Genomic DNA, 22045 nt, shown 5'->3' on the forward strand with positions numbered 1-22045 from the left:
GCCCGTTCTGATGGACAGGGCAGGGTTGGCCACCATCTTCCTGATTATCTTTTTTGTGCTTTGTGTGTGTGTGTGTGTGTGTGTGTGTGTGTGTGTGTGTGTGTTTCTCTTCCCCTTCACATTGGTATGTGTGGGTGGGAAAAATTATTCCAGCTATTTTTCTTTATCGCTCATAGCAGAGTTTTACACTAGATAGTCCTATTTGTTTTAGATTACCGTGCTGGAAGGGAAGGGAGGGCTGGTCTGCAGGAGCCTGTTGCATTCTGGGGCTGAGGCCAGCCTTGATCCACGAAGCACATGATGCTTTGCAAAACATCCCAGGCGCTGGTGTGTTCCTCACATTGAGAACTGGTGTGGTATTAAGAGTGTGTTGAACTGAGACCACCCTGACCTGGGTTCACTTCCGTTCTCAGCCACAAAGCTCGTCCTTAGCCTAACCTACCCTGCAGGGCTGTGGTGAGAGGAGAAGGTAGGCAGAACCCCTTAGGCTAATCAGAGTTCCTGGGAAGGGAGGGCAAGCAGGAGAAATAAATCTGCTTTCCTCTGTGCACGCTCAGGAACACCCTTCTGGTGCCACACCAGGTGTTCTAGGGTTAAATGGCTCTAAGGTGACGCCCTGTGTGTGCTGCCGGACTATTTAAGCAAAACCACTTAGGAAGGGAATTTTTGATTGGGGGGGGGGAAGCAAGGTGGGTCATGCTGGCGCTGATAAGGCAGGCCAGCGTAAAACAGAAGAAAAGGCAGTGAAGAGTCCCTCCTTTTATGAGACACAATAACCCACACCCTGGCGGGGGAGATAGGATCACGGTTCATTCCAGGCCTGAATACACCGCCCTTGCCTCCAGGATATGATCAGACCCTCCAAAGCCCATCTCCCTATTGTCCCTTCTCCTTGGAGCTGATGGTATCAGGGACCAGCCGGCCAGGACTCCGGTTTATGAGAAATTCTCTAAAGGGGTGTGTGGGGAAGCTGGAAGCAGGGTGGCGAGAGGGCAGGGTGGGTGGGATAAAGAAATAAGACCTGATATTGGGGGTGGGGAAATGGCATGATGTTGGGGCTTCGGGCTGACAAGGGCAGCCCAAAAATAGGTGCGGGGGTGCGAGTTGAACTATTAAGGCAAGGTTGCGACAGCATCAGAATAGAAGGAGCTCCCTTCTGGGTCAAACCAAGTGGCCCAGCTTGGTTCTCCTGTTCATCCTGTTCTCACGGTGGCCCACAAGCAGGACACAAGAGCAGCAGCAGCAGCAGCAGCACTCTTTCCCATTCGCAATTCCCCTGCATACATGTGAACGCTTGGCTAGCTGGCTGTTGGACCTGGAGGGCACATGTAGGTGCCTTTGCACACTGCCTTGGGTCCCCACACTGCTCTAAGAAGAGGGGTGAATGTGAAAGGGGAAAATGCCAATGTACATGTAGTGGTAGCTTTACCACTCAGAAGTGGTCCTCTGTATACTTCACCCATTGGCAAGGGAGGATCTTTTGAACTTGCATGCTGTCCTTCCCTCCCCTCACTCATGGAGGCTGGCTCCACCTCGTTCTCGTAACAGCAAGCCACAGTTTTCTTTGGGGATCCGGGGGCAGCTGTTTAGGAGGCTTCCGTTTTGCAGCAGATTCGGCATCATGGCCAAAGGTCTCTTGTTCCTTTAAGGGATACTTGCGAGGCCCGTGATTAGGGGTAGAGAAGTTGAAGAGTTCTAACAGGAGCAGAAATTGCCAGTGTTCCCTTATTTATCCGGAACGGAAATCAATCCAGTGAATATGATCGGTATTCACTGTTGTTTTTCTGTCTTCAAACAATATGGAATCAATGACCTCACCTCCTATTTACATTGCATTTCCTTTGCACTGAGACAAGCAAAGTGATAATGCAGCATTAATAAAATAGTTAATTATGTCCACAGCGGACAGCAAGATGGAAAACATAGCGTTTAACAGAAGCTAAACTGCAGCGGAAGGGAAATGGTGCTGCAATGAATGTGGGGCAGAATGCAATTCAGTGCCTTTTTGCATCTCTAATTAGGGATAAGGGCGGCGCATTGGCTACCTATGAACGTTTCCATAGGTGCTGAGGACAAAGTACGTGTCCAGAAGGGGAATGCTTGTACTTCCTCTTTTCCCATTCCCCCCCCCCCGTCTTCCTCCGCTTCCTCTGCCACCTCCCCCTGTCAGATTTTAGATTGAAAAGCTCCACAGGGCAGGGCTCCACCTTATTCCCCATTATGCTGTAAAGTGTCATGCATGTTGACGGGGCTCCATAAATAATGGTAGAAAGAGCAGCAATAATAATAATGGCGGCAGCTAATATCCCAGCGCCAAAAGTTCTGGCTACATTCTGAACTCCACAATTAAACCACTTTCAAGCTGCTTTGAAATCTTTGATTGCTTCCAAAGAATTCTGCGAATGGTAGCTTGGAGAGGAGGGTCTCTGAAAATTGTATGGGAGTTCCCCCAGCTCTTTCTGCTCCCAAAATTCCTTGGTGGAATGTTGTGACTGCTTTGAAACTGGCTTATATTTGAAGTATAGGCATGGCCTTTGCCGCTCAGAATTTGGGTGCTCCACCCCTGCCAATCGTTGCACAGGGCAGCCGCTTTAAAAATTTGATGGTAGTTTGAACTATTCCCCCACCCCGCACTGCCACCGCCCACCCTGGTATAATCCAAATCCTGGTGTGATAAAACTGTTGCCTCCGTTGCCCTGAGCCTGCAAAGAAGAAAGAGAGTGGAAGGGGGCTGTGCCTTAGTCACAAAACTGCCTCATTGGCAAAAGGGCTCCCCTCTCGTCCTGTAACTGTGACCCTTTGCCTAAAACTCCTGCCTTGGAGGTTGGGGGGAGGGTAGACAGGTCCACGTTGCTATCCAGGCTTGGTAAGAGCCTCCTCCACTAATGGGGTCAGGGTTTGCAGAGATAAAGATTTGCTGTTGTTAACTGTGTCAAAAAATCAATAAATCCCCAGTGATGCTTGGCTGCGATAGGAGAGGAGAAATCCCCAATAGCCAGCTAAGTGGCGGGGGCTGGGCATGTGCTGGCAGTGAGGTAGGGAGGGGGGGTCGGCGGTGGTCCGGATAAGCGGAGACCCTACAGAAGAAGAGAGGGGACTTGGGGGTATGTGAATCGCCAGCCCCATACTTCCTGAAATGCAGTCCTCGGTTACCAGGGTGCCATTTTGAAACGGAGAGGGACAACGGTGAGTGGATGTCAGCAACCCAGGTGAGGGGCAGAGCAGAGCTCTGAAGACTGTTGCTGCCGAGGGAGGGAAGGAGGGCCACGTATCGGATGGGCTGTACCTTGCCCCACCTTGCCTTGCTGGCAGGTCTGAGCCGCTGCGGCTTGAGCGTACAGAGGTGCGACAGGGCTCTCTCTCTCGGTGGGGAACTTGCGTTGGCAAGCTGGAGAGACCTGCTCCCTGAAGCCACCGTTGGCAAGGAGCACAAGGGCTTAAGTTTGGTGGCGCAATTTCATCACCCAAAGTGCATTTTCTGTTCACATTTAGTCCTGGGATTGTGAGCAACTGGGCTAGGAGGAGGGAGGGACATTCCTTTTTAAGAGATATCAGAGAATTATGAGGAAACCAGAAACAGCAGCAGTAATTGTCAGTGTCTGCTTATTTGTTGCATGTCCAGAACAGAAATCAACCCAGCATATATGAATGGTATTGTCTGTTGTTGTTGCTTTCAGTCCACAAACAATATGTAATTGATTCCCCCCCCACACACACCAAATTTGCACTATTTCCTTTGCACTTTAACAGAAGGAGTAGAATAAGGAAATGACAACATAACCTATGTGATGAATTATGCAATTTATGTAATTTCAGCATGGCAGACAGTGAGACAATGTAGGTATTGGCAGAAGACCAACTGCAGCAGAACAGAAACGGTTCTGCATGTGATGCATACTGAATGTAATAGAAAGCCATGCCTTCTTACAAGTTTGCTTCCCCTCTTCTGTGGGCTTCTAACTCCTTAGATTCCACTAATAGACAAGTGGGAATCTGCCACGGACATGGGGGAATGAAGGCGGGACCCCTCCAAGCCCCTCCTCTTTTTCTCTTTGTCTAATTTTAACGCCCAACAGCTCCTTTGTTATTCCCAAGGCTGCCCCTGATTACTTGAGCATCCGAGCTGCCAAAGCTGGGATAATCTCCTTAGCCCCTTTAGAGATATTTTCTTTTGTATGGGAAGGTGAAGTGTAAAGACGTTGCTTGTACGCAGCTTAAAAATGCTCCCCAATCGCCCCCTTCCATCTTATCAGGCCGGTGCTATCACGCATCATTTTGCTACTTGAGTTGTCAGTTTTAAAATATGTATAATTCCCTCTACCTCCTGTTTGAAACTTCTCAAAGGAAAAACCACCTTTTTGACAAACATCCTCTTAGTCCATTTCATCAGAGCCGGGGAGGCATCTCTCAGAAGCTCACAAGTTTGGGTATGATGGCACCGGCCAGCCCTTGTTTCTTGTTCCCAGCTTATGGTACACTGTCCCCGAATGTGGAGGTGGGCAAAAAGCAAGTCCATCTTTGCACAGTGCCTAATTAACTGATGGAATTTCCTGACACATGATGTGGCGGCCTCCACAACCTTAGATAACTTTAAAAGAGAACAGCACAAGAGTAGGAAGAGGAACAGGCAGTCAACCGTTATTAGATATGATGGCTAAACTTATTTATTTATAATAATTTACATCAGTCTTCCAGGTCCCATCAATTCCAGCCAACTGAGTTTTTTGTTGGAAGATTTGGGACAAGACAAAAAAAAGTACTTCTTCGCACAATGCATAGTTAAACTATGGAACTCGCTCCCACAAGAGTCAGTGACGGCCATCAACTTGGATAGCTTCTTAAGAGGATTGGGCAAATTCATGGAGGCAAAAGCTATCAATGGCTACCAGCCATGGTGGTTATGCTCTGCCTCCATGGTCAGAGGCAGTAATGGTTCTGAATAGCAGATGCTGGAAACCACAGATGGGGAGAGTGCTCTTGTGTTTAGTTCTGCTTGAGGGTTTCCCATGGGCATCGGGTTGGTCACTGTGAGAACAGAATGCTGCTGTCTTGTGCACATTGACCCCTTATATGTCAACTAAGAGACTTACCTGTTCCCTTGAATATCTTCACTGAGAGTCACCAAATGGTGAAGTCAGTTGCCATCATGCCTCACTGGTTGGGTTCCCTAGCTGGCCACTTTGGAAAGCAGGAAGCTAGGCTACATGAGTCCATCTACACAGCTTAGGTTTAAGCCAGTGATGGCTAAACTTGGCCCTCCAGCTGTTTTGGGACTACAACTTCCATCATCCCTAGCTAACAGGACCAGTGGCCAGGGATTATGGGAATTGTAGTCCCAAAAGCTGGAGGGCCAGGTTTGGCCATCACTGGTTTAAGCTATCTGAAAGACCGTTTTCCCTCATAAGAACCTGCCCCGAGTTTTGAGATATTCGGGGAGACCCTTCTCTCGGTCTGGGGACCTTTACAGGCATGCTTGCTGGGGTCATGGGAGAGAGTATTCTCAGTGGCTTCTCCAGATTTTTGATACTTCCTCCCTAGAAAAGCTAGACTGGCTCCCTCCTTGCTGACCTACCTTTGGCAAGTGAAGGCTTTCTTGTTCCAACAGGCCTTTGAGAATTGACTGCTTTTAGTTAAAGGGATGGTGCCATGCTGTTTTCATTGTAATAAATTTATTTTATTGTAATAATTTATTAGTAGTAGTAGTATGTTTTAAACAGATTTTATTTATGTACAGTCAAACCTTGGGAGTTGAATGGAATCTGTTCCGGAAGTCCATTTGACTTCCAAAACGTTCGGAAACAGAAGCGCGGCTTCTGATTGGCTGCAGGAAGCTCTTGCAGCCAATTGGAAGCCGTAGAAGCCCCATCGGACATTCAGCTTCCAAAAGAACATTCGGAAACTGGAACACTCACTTCCGGATTTCAATTGTTCGGGAGCTGATTTGTTCAGCAGCTTTCAAGATCCAAGGTACGATTGTATATAGTTTTGATTCTGTCAATGATATACCGTATTTGTCCGTCTATAAGACGCTCCCATGTATAAGATGCTCCTTAATTTTTGACATTATTTTTTAGGGTAAAAATCTAATCTTATACACGGAAAAATATGGTAGTTTTAATTCCATCAATGCTTAATTTTGTTATTTTCTGGTTCTTGTTTTTAGCTGTAAGCTGCTTTTAGTCCCATCAGGTAAAAAGGTGGGGTATAGAGAAATAAAATAAATAAATATTCTTAATCTGACCCAGCAGGGCACACTGTCTTTCTGCAGCCTTTGAAATGTTGATTGCCTATGAATTTTACAAGAATGCAAGTCCTTCCAGTGTGGGTCAGTTAGGTACCAGGCTGGAGTTGGATCTGGGTTGAAAATCCCATCTTTGCCTTGTGCTGGGGTGGCCTACCACACAGGACAGTTGTGCAAGTGAATACAATGACATTTTGATGTCCTGATGAATCACAATGTGGATAATCCTGGACCCTTCTTTCAGGTTAGAGAGATACCAGCACAGTCAGGAGAAAGCAAAAATTAGAATTGTTGCTTTTGCTTGCATGGGTGAGGAGGTGACATTAGCTGAGAATTTCTTACAGTGGTGCCCCGCAAGACAAATGCCTCGCAAGACGGAAAACCCGCTAGACGAAAGGGTTTTCCGTTTTTGAGCTGCTTCGCAAGACGAATTTCCCTATGGGCTTGCTTCGCAAGATACTAATAGTTAATATCCTCAGTATAAATAGTGCTTTGTAGAATAACACAAGGTTGGGGTGTCTTCTGTGTTCATGTTGCTCACAATCTAACTTTAAGCAACGAATAAGTCGATCAAGGGAGAAGAAGGAAGGAGCAATGAGACTCTTGTCATTGCAACTTGACGATGTTCCATGTGGCAGTTCTAATCACGTGATAGGTTGGTTCTGTGTTGCTTCCAGGTTGAACACGGAACTCAGCACTGCCATATTACTTCTCTTTATCCTTTCCTGTGGGATGCAGTCTACGTGGTGCTACTCTTGTGAACCAAGCAGGCATAAAACTCCCAGAAGGAGGCAGTCATGTTCGCGCACGCAAAAGGGAGCCCTTTTCCTCACCTTACCAGAAGTGGTCCTTTTCAGGTTTAGAAAATAAAGATAGTAGATGGCCAATGCTGGATATATGCAAGATCAAAGGTAGTGCAGAGGGAATGAGTAGAGGAAAGTTTAGTAAGTCAGCTGTCCCCCAAAAGCTGGTTGGCAGTGAGGTGAAGGCAAGTACAGAGGAAGGACCTGTGGAACGCTTGGCCGCAGGATGTTGTAACAGGCTAAATTAGATGACATACATACTTAAGCAGTGGATATTGGCCATACTAAGCCAGAAAAATGCACAAGGACACACACACACACACACGCAAATTTATTGAAATGTGTAAGGAGAATTTATTTCAGGCTGCTAAAAGGCTTGTGCATGGGCTGTACCATGCTGCCCTTGCACTTCTGACTGGCATCAGTTGGCCCACTGTCGAAAGACACAATTGCTGAGCTATCTGGGCCCGGAGTGGCAGGTTTGAGTTGCTTCTCATCTCCCCCAACCCCACCATTGTGGCTGAGATCCTTCTTACTCTGCCTGAGAGGCACCCCCAGGGAACGGAAGCGTTTTTCAGACGGCGTCCCTCGCCTTATTTTCTTTTCCCCTCCATTCCTTTTGTAACTTTATTATCACAAGCGCGCAGGCCGATACCAGCCCAATTTGGTTAATGATCCCGGAGATAAGAATTATTCCGATAACTTCCAGGCCAGCTGGCTTGCGGGAGCCAATCGGATGCCGGCTTTGCCAGGAAACTGATGGGGAGATAAGATAAGGGAGGAATTGTATTAACCTGCAGGGTGGTGAAACTGAGCGCCAGCACCACCGATCCCAAGATTAGGGGCAGTGAGACGCACGCACACAAGCAGAGCAGGAGGGAGGGAGGGGGAAAATGGACTTTGTTCCTTGCGATAATCTGCAAGATTGTTCTGACCATTAGCTAGGCTGGGCTGGGCTCTTATTAATAGACACGTCATGGCTTCCTTTTCGTCCCGGATGGGGCTCAGAGAGCTGGCGTGTGTGAACAAGTGTGTTTGAGGGTCTCAAGTGACTCTCAAGACTGTGGAATCTCCAGCCTTTCCTGCCCCATTGTAGTATTTCATGTTCCCCATGCTCAAATCTCTCTCTCCCTCTCTTGTGCAGTCTGCATAGGGCTTTATGGGTAGACCCAGATATGCTCACTTAAGCATAAGGATGGAGGAGAGGTTTGGCACAGTTCACCCTTTAATTCAATCCTACCTAACCCTAGCCTTTCCCGAAACAATACATCAGGTATCCCCAAACTCGGCCCTCCAACTGTTTTGGGACTACAACGCCCAACATCCCTAGCTAACAGGACCAGTGGTCAGGGCTGATGGGAATTGTAGTCCCAAAACAGCTAGAGGGCCGAGTTTGGGGATGCCTGCAATACATGAACAGAACCACAGCTGCCTTTCCTTCTCTGAAGGTTGCAATGTAGTTCTCCAACCCCAAAATGTCTAAATTGGGATGTGTGCATAAAAATGATTATTAGTAATAATAATAATAATAATAATAATAATAATAATAATAATAATAATAATAATAGCATCAGCGGGTGTATTTTATTAGCAGAAAATGTTTACCAAAAAAAAATTCTTAGTCAAAATTACATAGAGAAAAGCCTCTTTGGGGGAAATGCACACAAAATATTGTAGAATTTTCATGGGGACTTCGTTTTTTTAAGGTAAATATGTTGCAGAATGGTGTGGAAATGTGGTGAATGGAGATTAAGACTGGAAAAATGAGCAACCAAGAGAAACCAAAGCTGACAACCAATTTGCTGTCCTTCCTTCTGTCAGCTTCTATGAGTCCCTGGAAGCCTCAACAACAATTCAGCAAAACCCATTGCAAAGATGGCAGCAGCAATGTTGTTTGAGATGATGATGGCAGTCAGGAAGAGTTTCTTATAAGTGAGAAGACCTTCATTTGGTGGGTGAAGGAGTGCAGAACAAGGGGTTCTATAGGGCTTAAGATCTTAAGAGCCTGGTTTTTGGATCAGACCAAAGGGAGCCCATCTCCTCCAGCATCCAGTTCCCACAGGTGCCAACTAGATGCCTCTGGCAAGCCAGCAAGCGGAAACTGAGCAGCGCAGCAGCACTCTTCCCACTTGCAATTCCCAACAACTGGAATTCAGAGGCCTACTGACACTGAGCCTTGGGTTTTTTTAGAGCCATATACAGACAGCCAACCATCGTCCATTCTCTGAAAAGGTACAAGTTGCTCTCTGGCAGACACAAACATGAGTTGGGCACACTTTACTTTGCTCATATGTTGTGTGAGCCCTCCAGCTTTGAGGTACTGTTAACTATTGACATCTCTCTACAAACGGGCCCCAGTTAATCGGATTACCGGCGGTTTCTGCATTGCCCCCTAGCAGCTGGAGGTTGGCTGGGCTATTCCTGGCCAGGTGGCCCAGTGCTTCTGGGCAGGGAGGCGGGAGAGCAGCTGGAGAGCCTCCTGGCCTCAGTGCTGCGGTTGGGTTTCTGCTCTGCTGTGCCTCGGTTTCCACCTTGCTTTCCTGGAGCTGCCCTTCGGCATCCGCCTTGGCTTTTGACGAGGGGAGTAGTTCCTGTTACGTCCTTTTTAGCAAAATCCGGCAGGGACGGAGGGAGGGAAGCGGCTCGGCTTGCCCTATTTTCGTCCCCTTGTGTCTGGAACGGTTGCTTTCTTTATCAGTGGCTGTGTGTTTTCTCTGGTGGGGATTGATACACAGAAGATGGAGTGCTCTGACATGGAAAGTGTCAGGCAAAGGCTCTTATCTTGGAGACATGGTCGCCTGACCCAAACGCAACTGATTAGCCAGCAAGAAGCTGGAAGAGGAGGAAAGGGGGCAGGAGGAAGGGTGGCAGTTGGGCACAAAACAGGTTTGTTTGCTAAGCTGGACAGAACTTGCTCATTACTGCTCACTTGGCTGCGGCTCGAGATTCCCTAAAGGGAGGAACCTTTTTGCAGAGGGCTGACTGATCAGAAACTGGATTTCACTCCCTCGCTTCTTCCCAGACGGGAGTGATGCATTTCAGTAGGGGCTGTCCTGCTTTAAGGGAGGGGCCATAGCTCAGCGACAGAACATCTGCTTTGCATGCAGAAGGTCCCTGTTTCAGTCCCTGGCTTCTCCAGCTGTGGCTGGGAATGGTCTCCTACCCAACACCCTGGAGAAAACAGCCATGGCTGTTGTGAGTGGATAGGTGAAGGCTCCATTATTACCATATCAGCAGAACTTGACTGGACCAGCGGAGGCACACCTTTAAAAAAATGCTGGGAATTGCACGGTTTGTGAGAAGCCTCCAGAATGGAGGCAAGATCAAGGGCAGGGTTTCCTATTAGTGTGCTCTTTCTTGGGACAGAAATGTAAATGAGGTGTAACCTCAGTAAGATGTTGCCAAGTGCACAGAAAAGAATTTAAAGGAGCACTCCACAGACGGCAGCTCCCCAGTGACCTGCCACTGTGCACAGGATGTCTCTGCTCTTGCACATGTTGTCTTCCCATGCGCAAGGCTGTTGGGTCTGGGGATCAGTTGCCATGGCTAAAGAACAGGAGTGAGGAGTTGGCTTCACCCCTTTCTTCTGGGTCTCCTGGAGGCATCTGATGGCCATAATGGCTATCTATGTATGTCACCTTCAGGATCAAAGGCTGTATGCCATGGAATACCAGCTGATGGAGAGCAAGAGAAAGCGCTGTTGCTTTCATGCCCTACTTGTGGGCTTTCCGGAGGCATCTGATTGGCCGTTGGGCCACATTCTCACCATGCAGTTTATCTCTATGATACCACTTTAAACGGTCATTGATTCCCCCAAATAATTATGCGTGCTGTAGTTTGTTAAAGGTGCTAGGCGTTGTTAGGGGACCCCCATTCTCCTCACATTGCTTCAAGTCCCAGAGTGGTTTAACAGTCAATCCCTCTTCACAGGAACTCTGGTAATTGTAGGGAATAGTGGCCTTTTGACAACTCTCAGCACCCATGAAAAACTACAGCTCTCAAAATTCTGTGGCTGTTTAAAGTGGTGTAATAGCACATTAAATGTATGTTGTGAATGGGGCCTTTGATCTGAGCCAGCAGGGCTCTTGTACAGGTTGAATCCTCCCACTCCTCGTGTGCACAAGGCCACCTTGGGAATTTTGCTGAAGCTGCTCTGAGCCCAGAAACTCTCCAGCCATGGTCTCCCCTCCCTTCACCTCACCTCTGCCCTGATAAGCTTTAGCACATGGGGACCTTTGCCTCCCTGTCCACCCCAGTGCCTTTGATGTGTTTTGGTGGAACGAGCAGTCTGATTCCAAGGCCTTGTTTCCCACGCAAGGAGTTGGATCTGGACCCTCGCCAAGCCTCCCTCCTGCGCCTCTGTCCGTCGCTCCCTCGGAACACCTCGACTGCAGGGCTTTGGGGAGGGAGGGAAAGAGGGCGAAATGCAATGCCGACCCCTTTCTCCACTTTCAGATGTACAAAGGGGGACTGCTGGGAGTCTCTGTTTAACATCCATCTGAGTATTGCTTAGCTGCCATCTTATCTGTCCACTGAAAGATGAAGGTGCAGCTAAAACATTTTAGGCTGGTCTTCCCAGCCGATTTACATGTTATCTAACCCATTAAACCGAGAGCCTTATCGGACCATCAAGGCCATTACAGCTCAAAGCCGTCTCAACCAAGGGTCCTAATGAAGCAAAATAAGAGGCTCCCTTTTTGATGGAGGGATGCCAGCAAGCTTTGATCCGTCCCCTGCGTTGCCGCTCCTTGCAAAGTAACCAGAGAGGGGCCACAGTGGGCTGAGGTGATGCCAGGAAGGGTTGGATCTGTCCATTTTGGTTTCTTTCAGTTCCCTGTTTCTTCCCATCTTAAGTTCAGTCTTCCACATTTCTGCAGCACTTTGCAGTTTCTAAAGGTCCTCATAAAAATTCATCAGTATTTTAGTGTAATTTCTTCTTTGCATTTTTGCCTAACATGCACACATTTTTGCAAAGCAATTCTCCCTAATATAATGCATTTTGGAATATTATATATACTGATACAGGCAGTTTTATAATGTTCTACTCTAGCAAATGCATTTTTCTACACGTTACTTGACTGCAATATTCGGAGAAGAGCAAATTTTGAAAGATGGCTGTGCTTTGGTTCTTGTATTGTTTTGGAAATTACAAACCTGGTAGTTTCACCTTTTAATGCAAACTGAACTGAATTCCCCCCCGCCCATCCCTACATGATGCCCAGACAGGGAAAATCCAGTGCTTTCTGAGTCATCTTACAAAGGTTGCTGCAAACACGATCTCTTACCTTTAACCATTGTTGTTGTTGTTAAAAGCACATTGATGGATTTTGTGTAACTCAAAAGCTCATCAGGCAGTGTAGAGTGCCATAATGTTGACATTCTAGAAAAGTTAAGTAGGATTGCCTGCACGAAGGAAGGATCTGTGTGGTTCAACTGAAGAGTATTTGCTTTCAATTTAGAAGGTCCCAAGTGAAATCACTGGATCAGGTAAGAGCTGGGACAGACTCCTTGCCTGAAACCCTGGAGAGTTGTTGCTGCTAGTCAGTGTAGATAAAGTAGAGGGACCCTATGGTCTGACATTGTCTGGCTTACTGGGCCGCACACCCTGGACACCCAAGCGGACAGAGATGCCACTCACAAAACAGGCAGGTCCTTGGGGAGGTAAAAGGTGATTTGCCAAGTACCTCTGACTTTTGTGGAAAACACGCGCTAAATATTTTAGGATACACCCAAGAGATGCTTGATACTGCCAGAGCAACCTGAAAAGCTTACCTTAAGCAGATGCGGCCATCTTGGACGTGGCTGTTGAGGCGCAACTTTCACAGGGGGACCCCATATTTAGCTGAAGCACCAATTCCACCTTTGAACTGAGGCGAAAGCAAATCTGTTCATCAAAAGCTCTGGCTTCAGAATGTGGGCAGCTAATCACAGTAGAAGGCCACAGGTCGAAGCTGGGGGGGAATTCTTGGAAGCAACAGGTGAGGGACAGGTGAATATCTGGAAGAAGAGCTGCTCTGGTTCTTGTTCAGTAGGTCATTGGCAGCAGTGATGTAGCGGTCAGTGGACTTCATGGTGGCTGGCATAACCACTATAGGCAGCTCTGCCGATCCTATATGTGCTCATATTCTCCTCCAGCTTATTTGGAAAGCATAAAAGGATTCCTTACGCACAGTGGACATGCGTTTGTGGTACTGGGGAGGTGGAAGACGTGGTGCATTCTCTTTTGCACTTTCCTTCGTATAGAGATCTCAGAGCTCATTTCTGGAGGAGACCTTTGGAGAACAAGAGCTGGCTGGGCCCTGCCGGATGTTATTTGCAATCTGTTGGCAGAACATGGTAAAACCATTGCAAACCAGGTGGCCACCTCTGCAGTAGCAGCTTTAAAAAAAATTCCTTGCGTTCCTCTTTAACCAGGCCTTTGACTGATTGACATCCAATGCCCTTTTAAAATTAAAAAAAGTTGGTGGGAGGGGTTATTGGGTTGTTTTTGTTATGTATTTTGTGTTGTTATATTGTGTTTTTATGTTGTAACCACCCTGAGACCTGCGGGTATAGGGCGGTGTACAAATTTAATAAATAATAATGACAACAATAATAAAGGCTTTTGTCCTGGAATGCAAAAAGGGCTATCCACAATAGTATCGTGACTTTGTTCATCTTGGTTTGTGCTGATTAGTGTCAGTTATTATTAGTGCTGTGCTTTGTCCTTGTTTCTCTGGTGTTTGCAATTGTGCCACACATAAGTACCATATACCAATGCAAATTTTTTTAATTAAATTTTGAATTATAGCAAATAAATAAAGAACATACCAAGTAAAATATCAGATGTCAGTGAAATCATATACAGCATAAAGACCAGCATGAAGAAGATGGTTACAAAGTTTATTATGCAAACAATAAACTCACCAAAGTAAAACCTCACAAGATCCACACCTTTGCATAGGCAGGTGAGACTGCCCAGCCATGAGCTTCATCATTTGTAAATGAAGTCATGCTATATTGCAAAAAAAAAGTGTGGGGGTGTCTCTTGTACTATGTTCTTCAGCAACTTTTAATTTATGGGAAATATTTTCTAGAAGAGCATTTCCCCTTCTAGATCTTTGATCTGTAGAACTGCCACTGTTACAGGTGACACATGATACCCATTCCACATCTGTAGGAAAATGATATTTTAGTGTGGTGGCACCTACACTTTGGAATTCCCTGCCTGTTGATACAACGAAGCAGGTGCCTTCGTTGTATTCTTTTGGCCACCTACAAAAAGCGTTTTTCTTTAGACAAGTCTGCCCAGATACATAGAATCTGATGTGCTTTTAGTTTATTGCTACTTTCACTTATCTCAGTGTTTTACTTGTCTTTACTACATATGTTATTGTTTAATTATTTTTGTAAACCACTTTGATGGTTTGTTTGTTTTTACAATCAAGCAGTATATAAATTGTATGAAATAAATAAATAACATTTGCAAATAACATTTCCTGCCCCCAGTGGGCTCGGGGCTCGCTCAACTGGGGACAGGAGCCTTTCCGCCCCCCACCCCCTGGCTGAGCAGCAGGCTAGGGCCAGCTGTATTGACCACAGCCTGTGAGGCACTGGGGTGAAAGCGCCTTGGTTCCCACAATGAGAACTGTGGCAGTTACACTCGGCATCTCGTCAGCTTGGGCCAATGCAGCTTTTTCCAACATTGCGGTATATCGCCAAACCGCGTTGTTTGGCTGGCGTTGTTGAAAGCCCTAAGACATACATACCTTCACTCTGCAGAAAGCAACAGTGCATAATATAATTCCAATTTATTATGATGAGCCAACAGCAACAGGAAATATGTTTGTAGAATTAATTCAACTTATTAAGCATATTGAACTTTAAAAAAAGAGCTTCCCCCAACCTTTGTCTTTTAATCAGGAAATGTGAACAGTTTTGCAAAAGAAGTGCTTCTGCTTCAGTTGCTAATGTGAAGTAGGAACCTCATTAAAGAATAAGAAATAGTACCTAGCCTCTGCTCAGTTATTTTGCTCATTCACCGAGGTCTTCCATGCTTTCACAAGCAAATTTGAAAACCTCATTTTCACCTGCCAAAACAAGGAGGGTCCATCTGCCACCCTGGTGTGCAACCAGATGGCACCGTCTCTCCCACTCCATTGGTTGATAGATGTTATGGGAACATTGTAATCTGGCCATTTCTGTGGTTTTAAGAAAGGACGAAGCCCACACCACCTAGTAGGGAGATCTCTCCTTACTGAAGAAGCTTCCTTGGAAAGTTTATGTATGATCTCACCTCACCAATTTCTGCTTCCCTGATCTCCCTTTTTTTCCTCCTGTCCATCAGGTGAACTGGAGCTGATGACATCAGAGGGCGAGAGCAAAGTGCGTGCCAGGCAGAACGTGCCTGAGGGATTGTCCTGGGGTCCGTACCAGGGGAATATCCACAGTGAGCCTGCTTCTCCAGGGAACAGTGAGCCAGTAAGTAAAGCAGTCACTAAGTCAGCAGAAATGAAAGTGAGCACCCCTCTCCTCTTTTCCTCTCTCTACAGAAAACAGCTGCAGTGCCCTTTGGTGGGTGGCATCATTTTTATCAGGGCAGTCCATGGCACTCCAGTTTTATCCTTGTAGAAACCCTGTGAGTTAAGGGACGGGCAGTTGTAGAGCACCTGCCTTGAATGCAGGAGGTCCCAGGTTCAATCGTCTGCATCTACAGGTGCCACTGCCAGTCAGTGCAGGCAGTACTAAGTTCCATGGACTCTTAGTCTGGCCAGTACACCATCCTGGCATTGGGGCTGAGCTTGCACCAGATGGCATTCCTAGCCTGGCTGTCATTTCAGACCACCTTCCTGCACTTTTGAGGCAGTCCCTTCCACTACCTGGGACTTAAAAAATCTATATATGTTGTCCAGTACAGGTGTTATCTCAGTTGGTTAGAGTGTGGTGCTGATAATGCCAAAGTTGCAGGTTCAATCCTTGTATGTTACAGCTCTAGATTCCTGCATTGCAGGGAGTTTGACTACATGATCCTCAGGATACATTCCAACTCTACGACTCTATGATTTTATGATTCTAAGCCAATATGGTGCCCTCCAGATGCCTTGGGACTACAAATCCCATCAGCCCCAGTCAGCCTGGCCAGTCTTCGTGGATGATGGGAGGTGTAGTCCAGGGCATCTGGAGGACACCCCAGACTAGGCTAGCCCGGACCTTGCAGCATGTCTCAGGCACTTCCACAGGTAATAAGTGGTGGTCATCATAACCACACCCCAAGGCAATGCTTCTGATTCTTCCTGTTTCTCACTTACAAGCAGCATCCTTTTAGCACAGGCCAAGCTACGATGGTGTGTTTAGCACCACACACAAAGTGCCCGTCAGCAGGATGCAGCTTCTCCCATGCAGCTAATCTCATTAGTGCGGCTCATGGCAGGGCTATATCCCATCAGCATCAGGTTCTTAAAAGCTCCTTTCTGCACAGGCCTGTGGTATGTTTTTGAAATCCCGGCTGGAAGGCCTCTACCCTGCTGGGTTTAATTTCTGGTTTCCCCAGTTGTCTTGCCGTTCTGTCTCGGAACTGGTGCTGCTTTGCTTATTCATCAGCGATCTGGAGCTGGGCTGAGCAGGGAGGTGGCCAAGTCGTAGGTGACCCCAAATTGTTCAGGAGGCCAATGGACCGAGCAAGGCTGTGAAAAGCTTCAAAAGGATCTCTCTAGGCCCTGTAATGAGCAGGCAACAAAGTAGTAAATGAGTCCCAATGTCAATCAAGTAGGAGCAAGGCTCATTGCAACCAAAAATAATCCCATGTGTATCCCAGTTTCATGGATGGCAAATTGCAGAGCCTGTAATTCCCCCAGAACAATTTTTTTCCACACCAGTGCCTCAGCTTGGAACATAATACGAGCGCCTTTGAGGTTGCGCAGAGTGCTTTCCTTCTGCTGCTGAATACATACAGCCAGCTGCTGTATTGGAGGTGGCTAGCCAGATCTTGTTGGACTTCAACTCCCAGCTGCCCTAGACAACATGGCAAGTGACCCAGGGCATGGTGGGAATTGTAGTTCCGCAACATCTGGAGGGCCATAGCTTCCACACCTCTATCTCATTTGGGTCTTCATTTCCCCGAGAGCAGGGGTTTGCTGGCTGACCCCACTTCCCCCATTGTGTTCATGTGTTCAGCCCCACCACCCTCCACACAGGTGTCTGCATTGGGGAGCTTCCTGACTGGCCAGGAAAGAAGTATTGGGATTGAAAGTAAAACAGCAAGTATTACAATGAAGACAGGATATAAATCTTAAAGTGGACCTGCCTTTGGAACAACTGGGCCCCATCTGCACCGTACATTTGAAGCAGTATCATACCACTTTAAACAGTCACAGATTCCCCCAAAGAATCCTGGGAATTGTAGTTTGTTAAGGGTGCTGAGAGTTGTTAAGTGACCCCTTTTCCTCTCACAGAGCCACAGTTCCCAAAGTTCCTTGGGAAGAAGGATTGGTGGTTAAAGTACCCTGGGTGTTGCAGCTTTGTGATGGGAATGGGGGTTCTTGACAAGGCATCTTTTCTGTAAGCATCCCAGGTCATGAGCAGCTTTCCAGCCTGAAGCCCTTCTTCCTTTTCCTCTTAAACTTCTCAAGTTTTGGCAGAAGAGGGGACGGACGTCAGAATCAAGATTGTTTTGTGGGGTTGTGTGTGTGCATGAGTATCTCATTTTGTGCAACAAGTACACGTCTGATTCCAATAAAAATATTGCAAAACCTTTTAGAACAAATGATAAGAATAATATAGCAATGTGCATGCCTCCAAAAAAACAGCTATGGGCATGATTTATAACTAGGCTCAGGGAGTTCTGAAATGACTTGGAATTCAGAAAAGGGGAAGGGGGTGGGAGACCCAAATGATACACCCTTCCTCCTACAAGAGAGGAGTTGGGCACTGGAGAGGAGCAGCAGTTTGCCCCTTCCACCCCCTCTTTGCCCCCCACTGGAGGAGGCAGGAAGAGCAGAATGGGAGCAAGGCGGTGCTAACTTTCTTCGGAGGATCTTGTTCCATAGCTCTGGGTTTTTCTGTCTGAGCCCTGACTGTATTATTGCCATTCCTGTTGTTAGATTTATTACCTGCCTTCAGCAGAAGGAACCTGGGGCAGGTCATAGCAATGTAAAAATACAACAGTCAAAGCAGTTTGAAACAAACTACAATCACAACTAGAGTGGGTCCTAAAAATAGACATCTCAAGTAGAGGAGGTGGACACTGTCAATGGCTACTAGCCATGATGGCAATGCTGTACCAGCCTGGTCCAAGGCAGCTATGTTTATGTATACTAGCTGCTGGAAACCACAGGAGGGGAGAGTGCAGTAGTGCTCAGGTCCTGCGTGAGGGTTTCCCACAATCTTCTGGTTGGCCACCATGAGAGCGGGACGCTCAGCTTGGTGGGACCTTTTCAGCCTGATCCAGTGTCCTTAAGTGCCCAAAGGTCAGGGCAATGAGGTGCATCTTCAGCATATGCTGAAAGTCGCACTGCTGTGGGGGAAGGAATTTCCAACTTGGGGGGATGCCTGGCACCCCTATACCCACAATGGTTCATGCCCTGCTCTATAGGTGGTTAGGCTGCCCCCAAGTGCTACCCAAGGGACCTTGGCCTGGACAAGACCCGATCTCTGCCGGTGGGAAAAGGAGGAGGCGGCAGTGGCTCTTTCGGGATTTCTTCCAACTCGTTTTTTATGGGGCTTTGTGAATGATATGGGACAGAAAGCCCTGGCCTCTCCTCTCCCTTCTCTTTCTTTCTCTCTCTCTCTCTCTCTCCCCTTCCCCCCCCCCCCAGCTCAAGCCTCCCCGTTTATCTTTTTTTTTTTTTTTGCCAAATTAAATCCTTGATTAACCCTTATCTTGCCAGTTTGGCGGCTATCTCTCCTGTGGCGCCGTATGTCCAGACAACCGGTACGGGATGATTGATTTCTTAAAGATATGCCGCTGCTTTTTTCTGATACTTCATTTATTGTCTAAATATTTTTGCTCCCATTTCAGCAGCTTCCCTTATCAAGTCGTGTTGATGATTCCCAGCCCTGCCCTCTCTCTCTCTCTCTCCCTCCTCTCACCCCCCCCGCCCCAGTTTCTTCCTTTTCTTTATATTTTCAGTTGCCTCCCTTCTCTGTTTTGTTTTTTTTTAACCCAGAAGACAGAGGAAAGGGTTGTTGCTCTCTATGGCCGAAAGTGACTATCAGCCTCTTTTCTTGCCTGGGGAGGTTGGGGAAGCACGGAAAAATGGGTCTCCCAACTCTATCTTTTCTTCAGTAACTGGTATGAAAAAGCCCTAGTCTATGATGGCCATTAGGGAAGGGAAAGCAGGAAGCTGCCTTATATCATCAGGCTATTGGTTCATCTAAGACAGTATAGTTGTCTCTGACTGGCAACAGCTCTCCAGGGTCCCAGGCAGAGAAACATTTCCCATCTTCTTCTGGCTGACTCTCTTAACTTGAAAGTGCCAGGATTAAATAAGTTCAATATGTTGATTATTATATTTATTTTCCACCCTTCACCAGAAGGCCCCAGGTTGAATTACAGCAATATAAAATGCAGCATTCAAAACAGTTTAAAACAGCTCACAATCACAGCTGCAGTGAGTCCTAATAGAGGCAAAAAGAGAAGCGGGGTGGTGGTGCTGCCTTTGCACCCTGCTTGTGGGGGCTGCCAGGAGGCACATTACGGGAATCCGGGTTGCTGGACTAGATAGATCTTTGAGCTGATGTGGCTGCCCTCTCCTCACGCTCCCATGCCATTGATGGGCAGCAGAATTGAGTCTGCCAGGAATGCCTAGGAATGAGGGAGGAATATGCATTTTGCAACAGACCAACCTGACCTGATGGCTCCAGCCCTGCTTGTGGATCATAACACAGCTCCCACTTGGACGGAGGATTTTGCAATGCATTTGCAGTCTGCAAAAAGTGCACACCAAAATCTGCATGTTGTGTCAACAGTGCATATAAAACACGTGTTTTGAGGTGAATGCATTGAAGAGTGTGTGTTTACATTAAAAGGTGCACACACGACGCATGGGACAGGCTCACGAAACAAGGCTGAAACAAGATGGAATTAATTCCTCAGCCCATCCCTAGTCTTTGTCCATCCTAATGCAGCTTTGTAAAAAAATATGCTGTGCCCAGCTTCATGCTGCAATGCCACAGGCATATAGGAAGCTGCTGTGTCAAATCCATTGGTCCACCTGGCTCAGTACTGTCAACTCTGGCTGGCAGCAGCTCTCCAGCTTTTCAGGCAGAGGTCTCACTCCCAAGCCTGCCAGGGATTGAACCTGGGACCTTCTGCACGCAAAGCAGATGCTCTGCCTCTGGGCTATGGCCTTTCCCCAAGCCAGGCATGTGGGAAGATGCCATTAGCACACATTCGCTGCATCCTTGCCCCTCCCTGCAAGACTGGCACTCTTTGCCACAATGAAGTGTCTCTCCCCAGCCTCAAAAAGAAAAAAGGGCAAGCCAAAAAACCCAAACCTTCCTGTGGGGAGGGCCGAATCATCCTGGAGGTTAATGATTAACCAGCGTGACGGTTCTCCCTTCCCTTGTTTGGCAAGGGGTCCGGCTGCCCCAGATAAAAAAAAAGTCCCAAGCGGATGTTGCTCAGATACAGTTTCCGATGGTTATCTGGGCCGCTGCAGATTGGAGACACTGACCTCTTTGTTAAGGGGAAAACAAGGAGGGTTTCTCTGCCTTGCCTTCCTGCCCAGACCCACTTACCACAGAGGGGCTGGCATGGAGAGTGTCCGGGAAGGAAGCCACACCTTGCTTGCCAGTCTGTCTCTCTCACAGCCCCTTTATGCTCCCAATGGGGCATTGTGGGGAAAGGCATAGGGGGGCTGTTTTGGGGAGCCAGGTTGGCACAGATGCAGACCTTTGGGAGCTTGTCGCCTGGAGTTATTTGTAAGAGACAGTCTTGTTACTTGACTCCAGGACGCTCTTGAGAACCTGGGGGTGGTGACGACAGGGCAGGGCTAATGGAGCAACAGAGTGAGCCACTTCCAATGTGCAGGCATCTTTTTACACCCATGCATATAGCACCATAAGCCTGCAGGGAGCTTTGCAGAGGAGAAAGGGGGGGGAGCTCCTTGCCCCAAAGAGCTGTGAATAGAGTTACAGTGAATGACTGACTTACAGAAGGGCAGCCTTTGCCAAGCTGGTTCCCATCCTGGAGCTCTGGACTACAGCTTGTGCCCATGAGGCCTGATGGAGAATTGTAGCCCAGGTAGGCACAAATATTGCAAAAGCCGCTGTTTATAGTAAGGGGAACCTTGCACAAAGCCCTGAATCTTCAAAGGAAATGTGGGCTTTCAGGAGGGATCCGGGGAGAGGTGGCTTTGTGCTGGGTAGTGATTCCAAATATATGGGGCAGCAAAGGAGAAAAACTTTTTTTAAATGGGGAAAAAACACATTTTATTGAAAATTTGGGATTTATATGCCACTTTCCAGTCAAAAGCAAACCCCCGAACCATAATGAAAATACCAAATGTACAAACAGTTGAACTAAATTATAACAGCAAGCGATTAAGAACAAGTTAAATAAATAAAAGTATTCAAGGACATAAGAAGCCAAATGCCCATCTAGTCTAGCAACCTGTTCTCCTAGGAGCCAACCAGATACCCTAATGGGAAGCCTGCAAGCAGAAACTTAGTTCAATAGCACCGTCCCCACCCACTATTCCCTGCAACTGGTAGTACACAGACTTACTGCCTCCAACAGTGGCAGCAGAGCATAGCCATCCTGGCTAGTCATCATGGATAGCCTTACCCTCTGTTAATTTGCGTAATGCTCTTTTATAGCTGCCTGAGAGTGGGTGACCATCACTGGATCTCTCGCGAGAGAGAATTCCATACTTTATTCACTGTGTGAAGATGTCCTTCCTTTTGTCTGCCTTTCCTCCTCCAACACTCAGCTTCATTGGACGTCTTTGAGTTCTAGTACTATGAGAAAAGGAGAAAAAACATCTCTAGGTCTACTTTCTCCACACCATGGATCTTATACGCC

The 22045-nt window shown here is 47.2% G+C and overlaps 1 protein-coding gene across 5 annotated transcripts in view; it reads left to right on the top strand.

The window, feature by feature from the left end:
• ZFPM1 (zinc finger protein, FOG family member 1) overlaps window positions 1-22045 on the top strand; it is a 112076-nt gene that overhangs the window by 73006 nt on the left and 17025 nt on the right. For all 5 annotated transcript variants that reach the window (XM_082229186.1, XM_082229189.1, XM_082229185.1 and 2 more), the window contains exon 4: window positions 15371-15504. In XM_082229186.1, coding sequence (XP_082085312.1) covers window positions 15371-15504 — 134 coding nt within the window. The remainder of the gene's footprint in view (window positions 1-15370; window positions 15505-22045) is intronic.

This window comes from Podarcis vaucheri (genome assembly GCF_965113315.1).
Source record: "Podarcis vaucheri genome assembly, chromosome: 7".
Lineage (NCBI taxonomy): Eukaryota > Metazoa > Chordata > Lepidosauria > Squamata > Lacertidae > Podarcis > Podarcis vaucheri.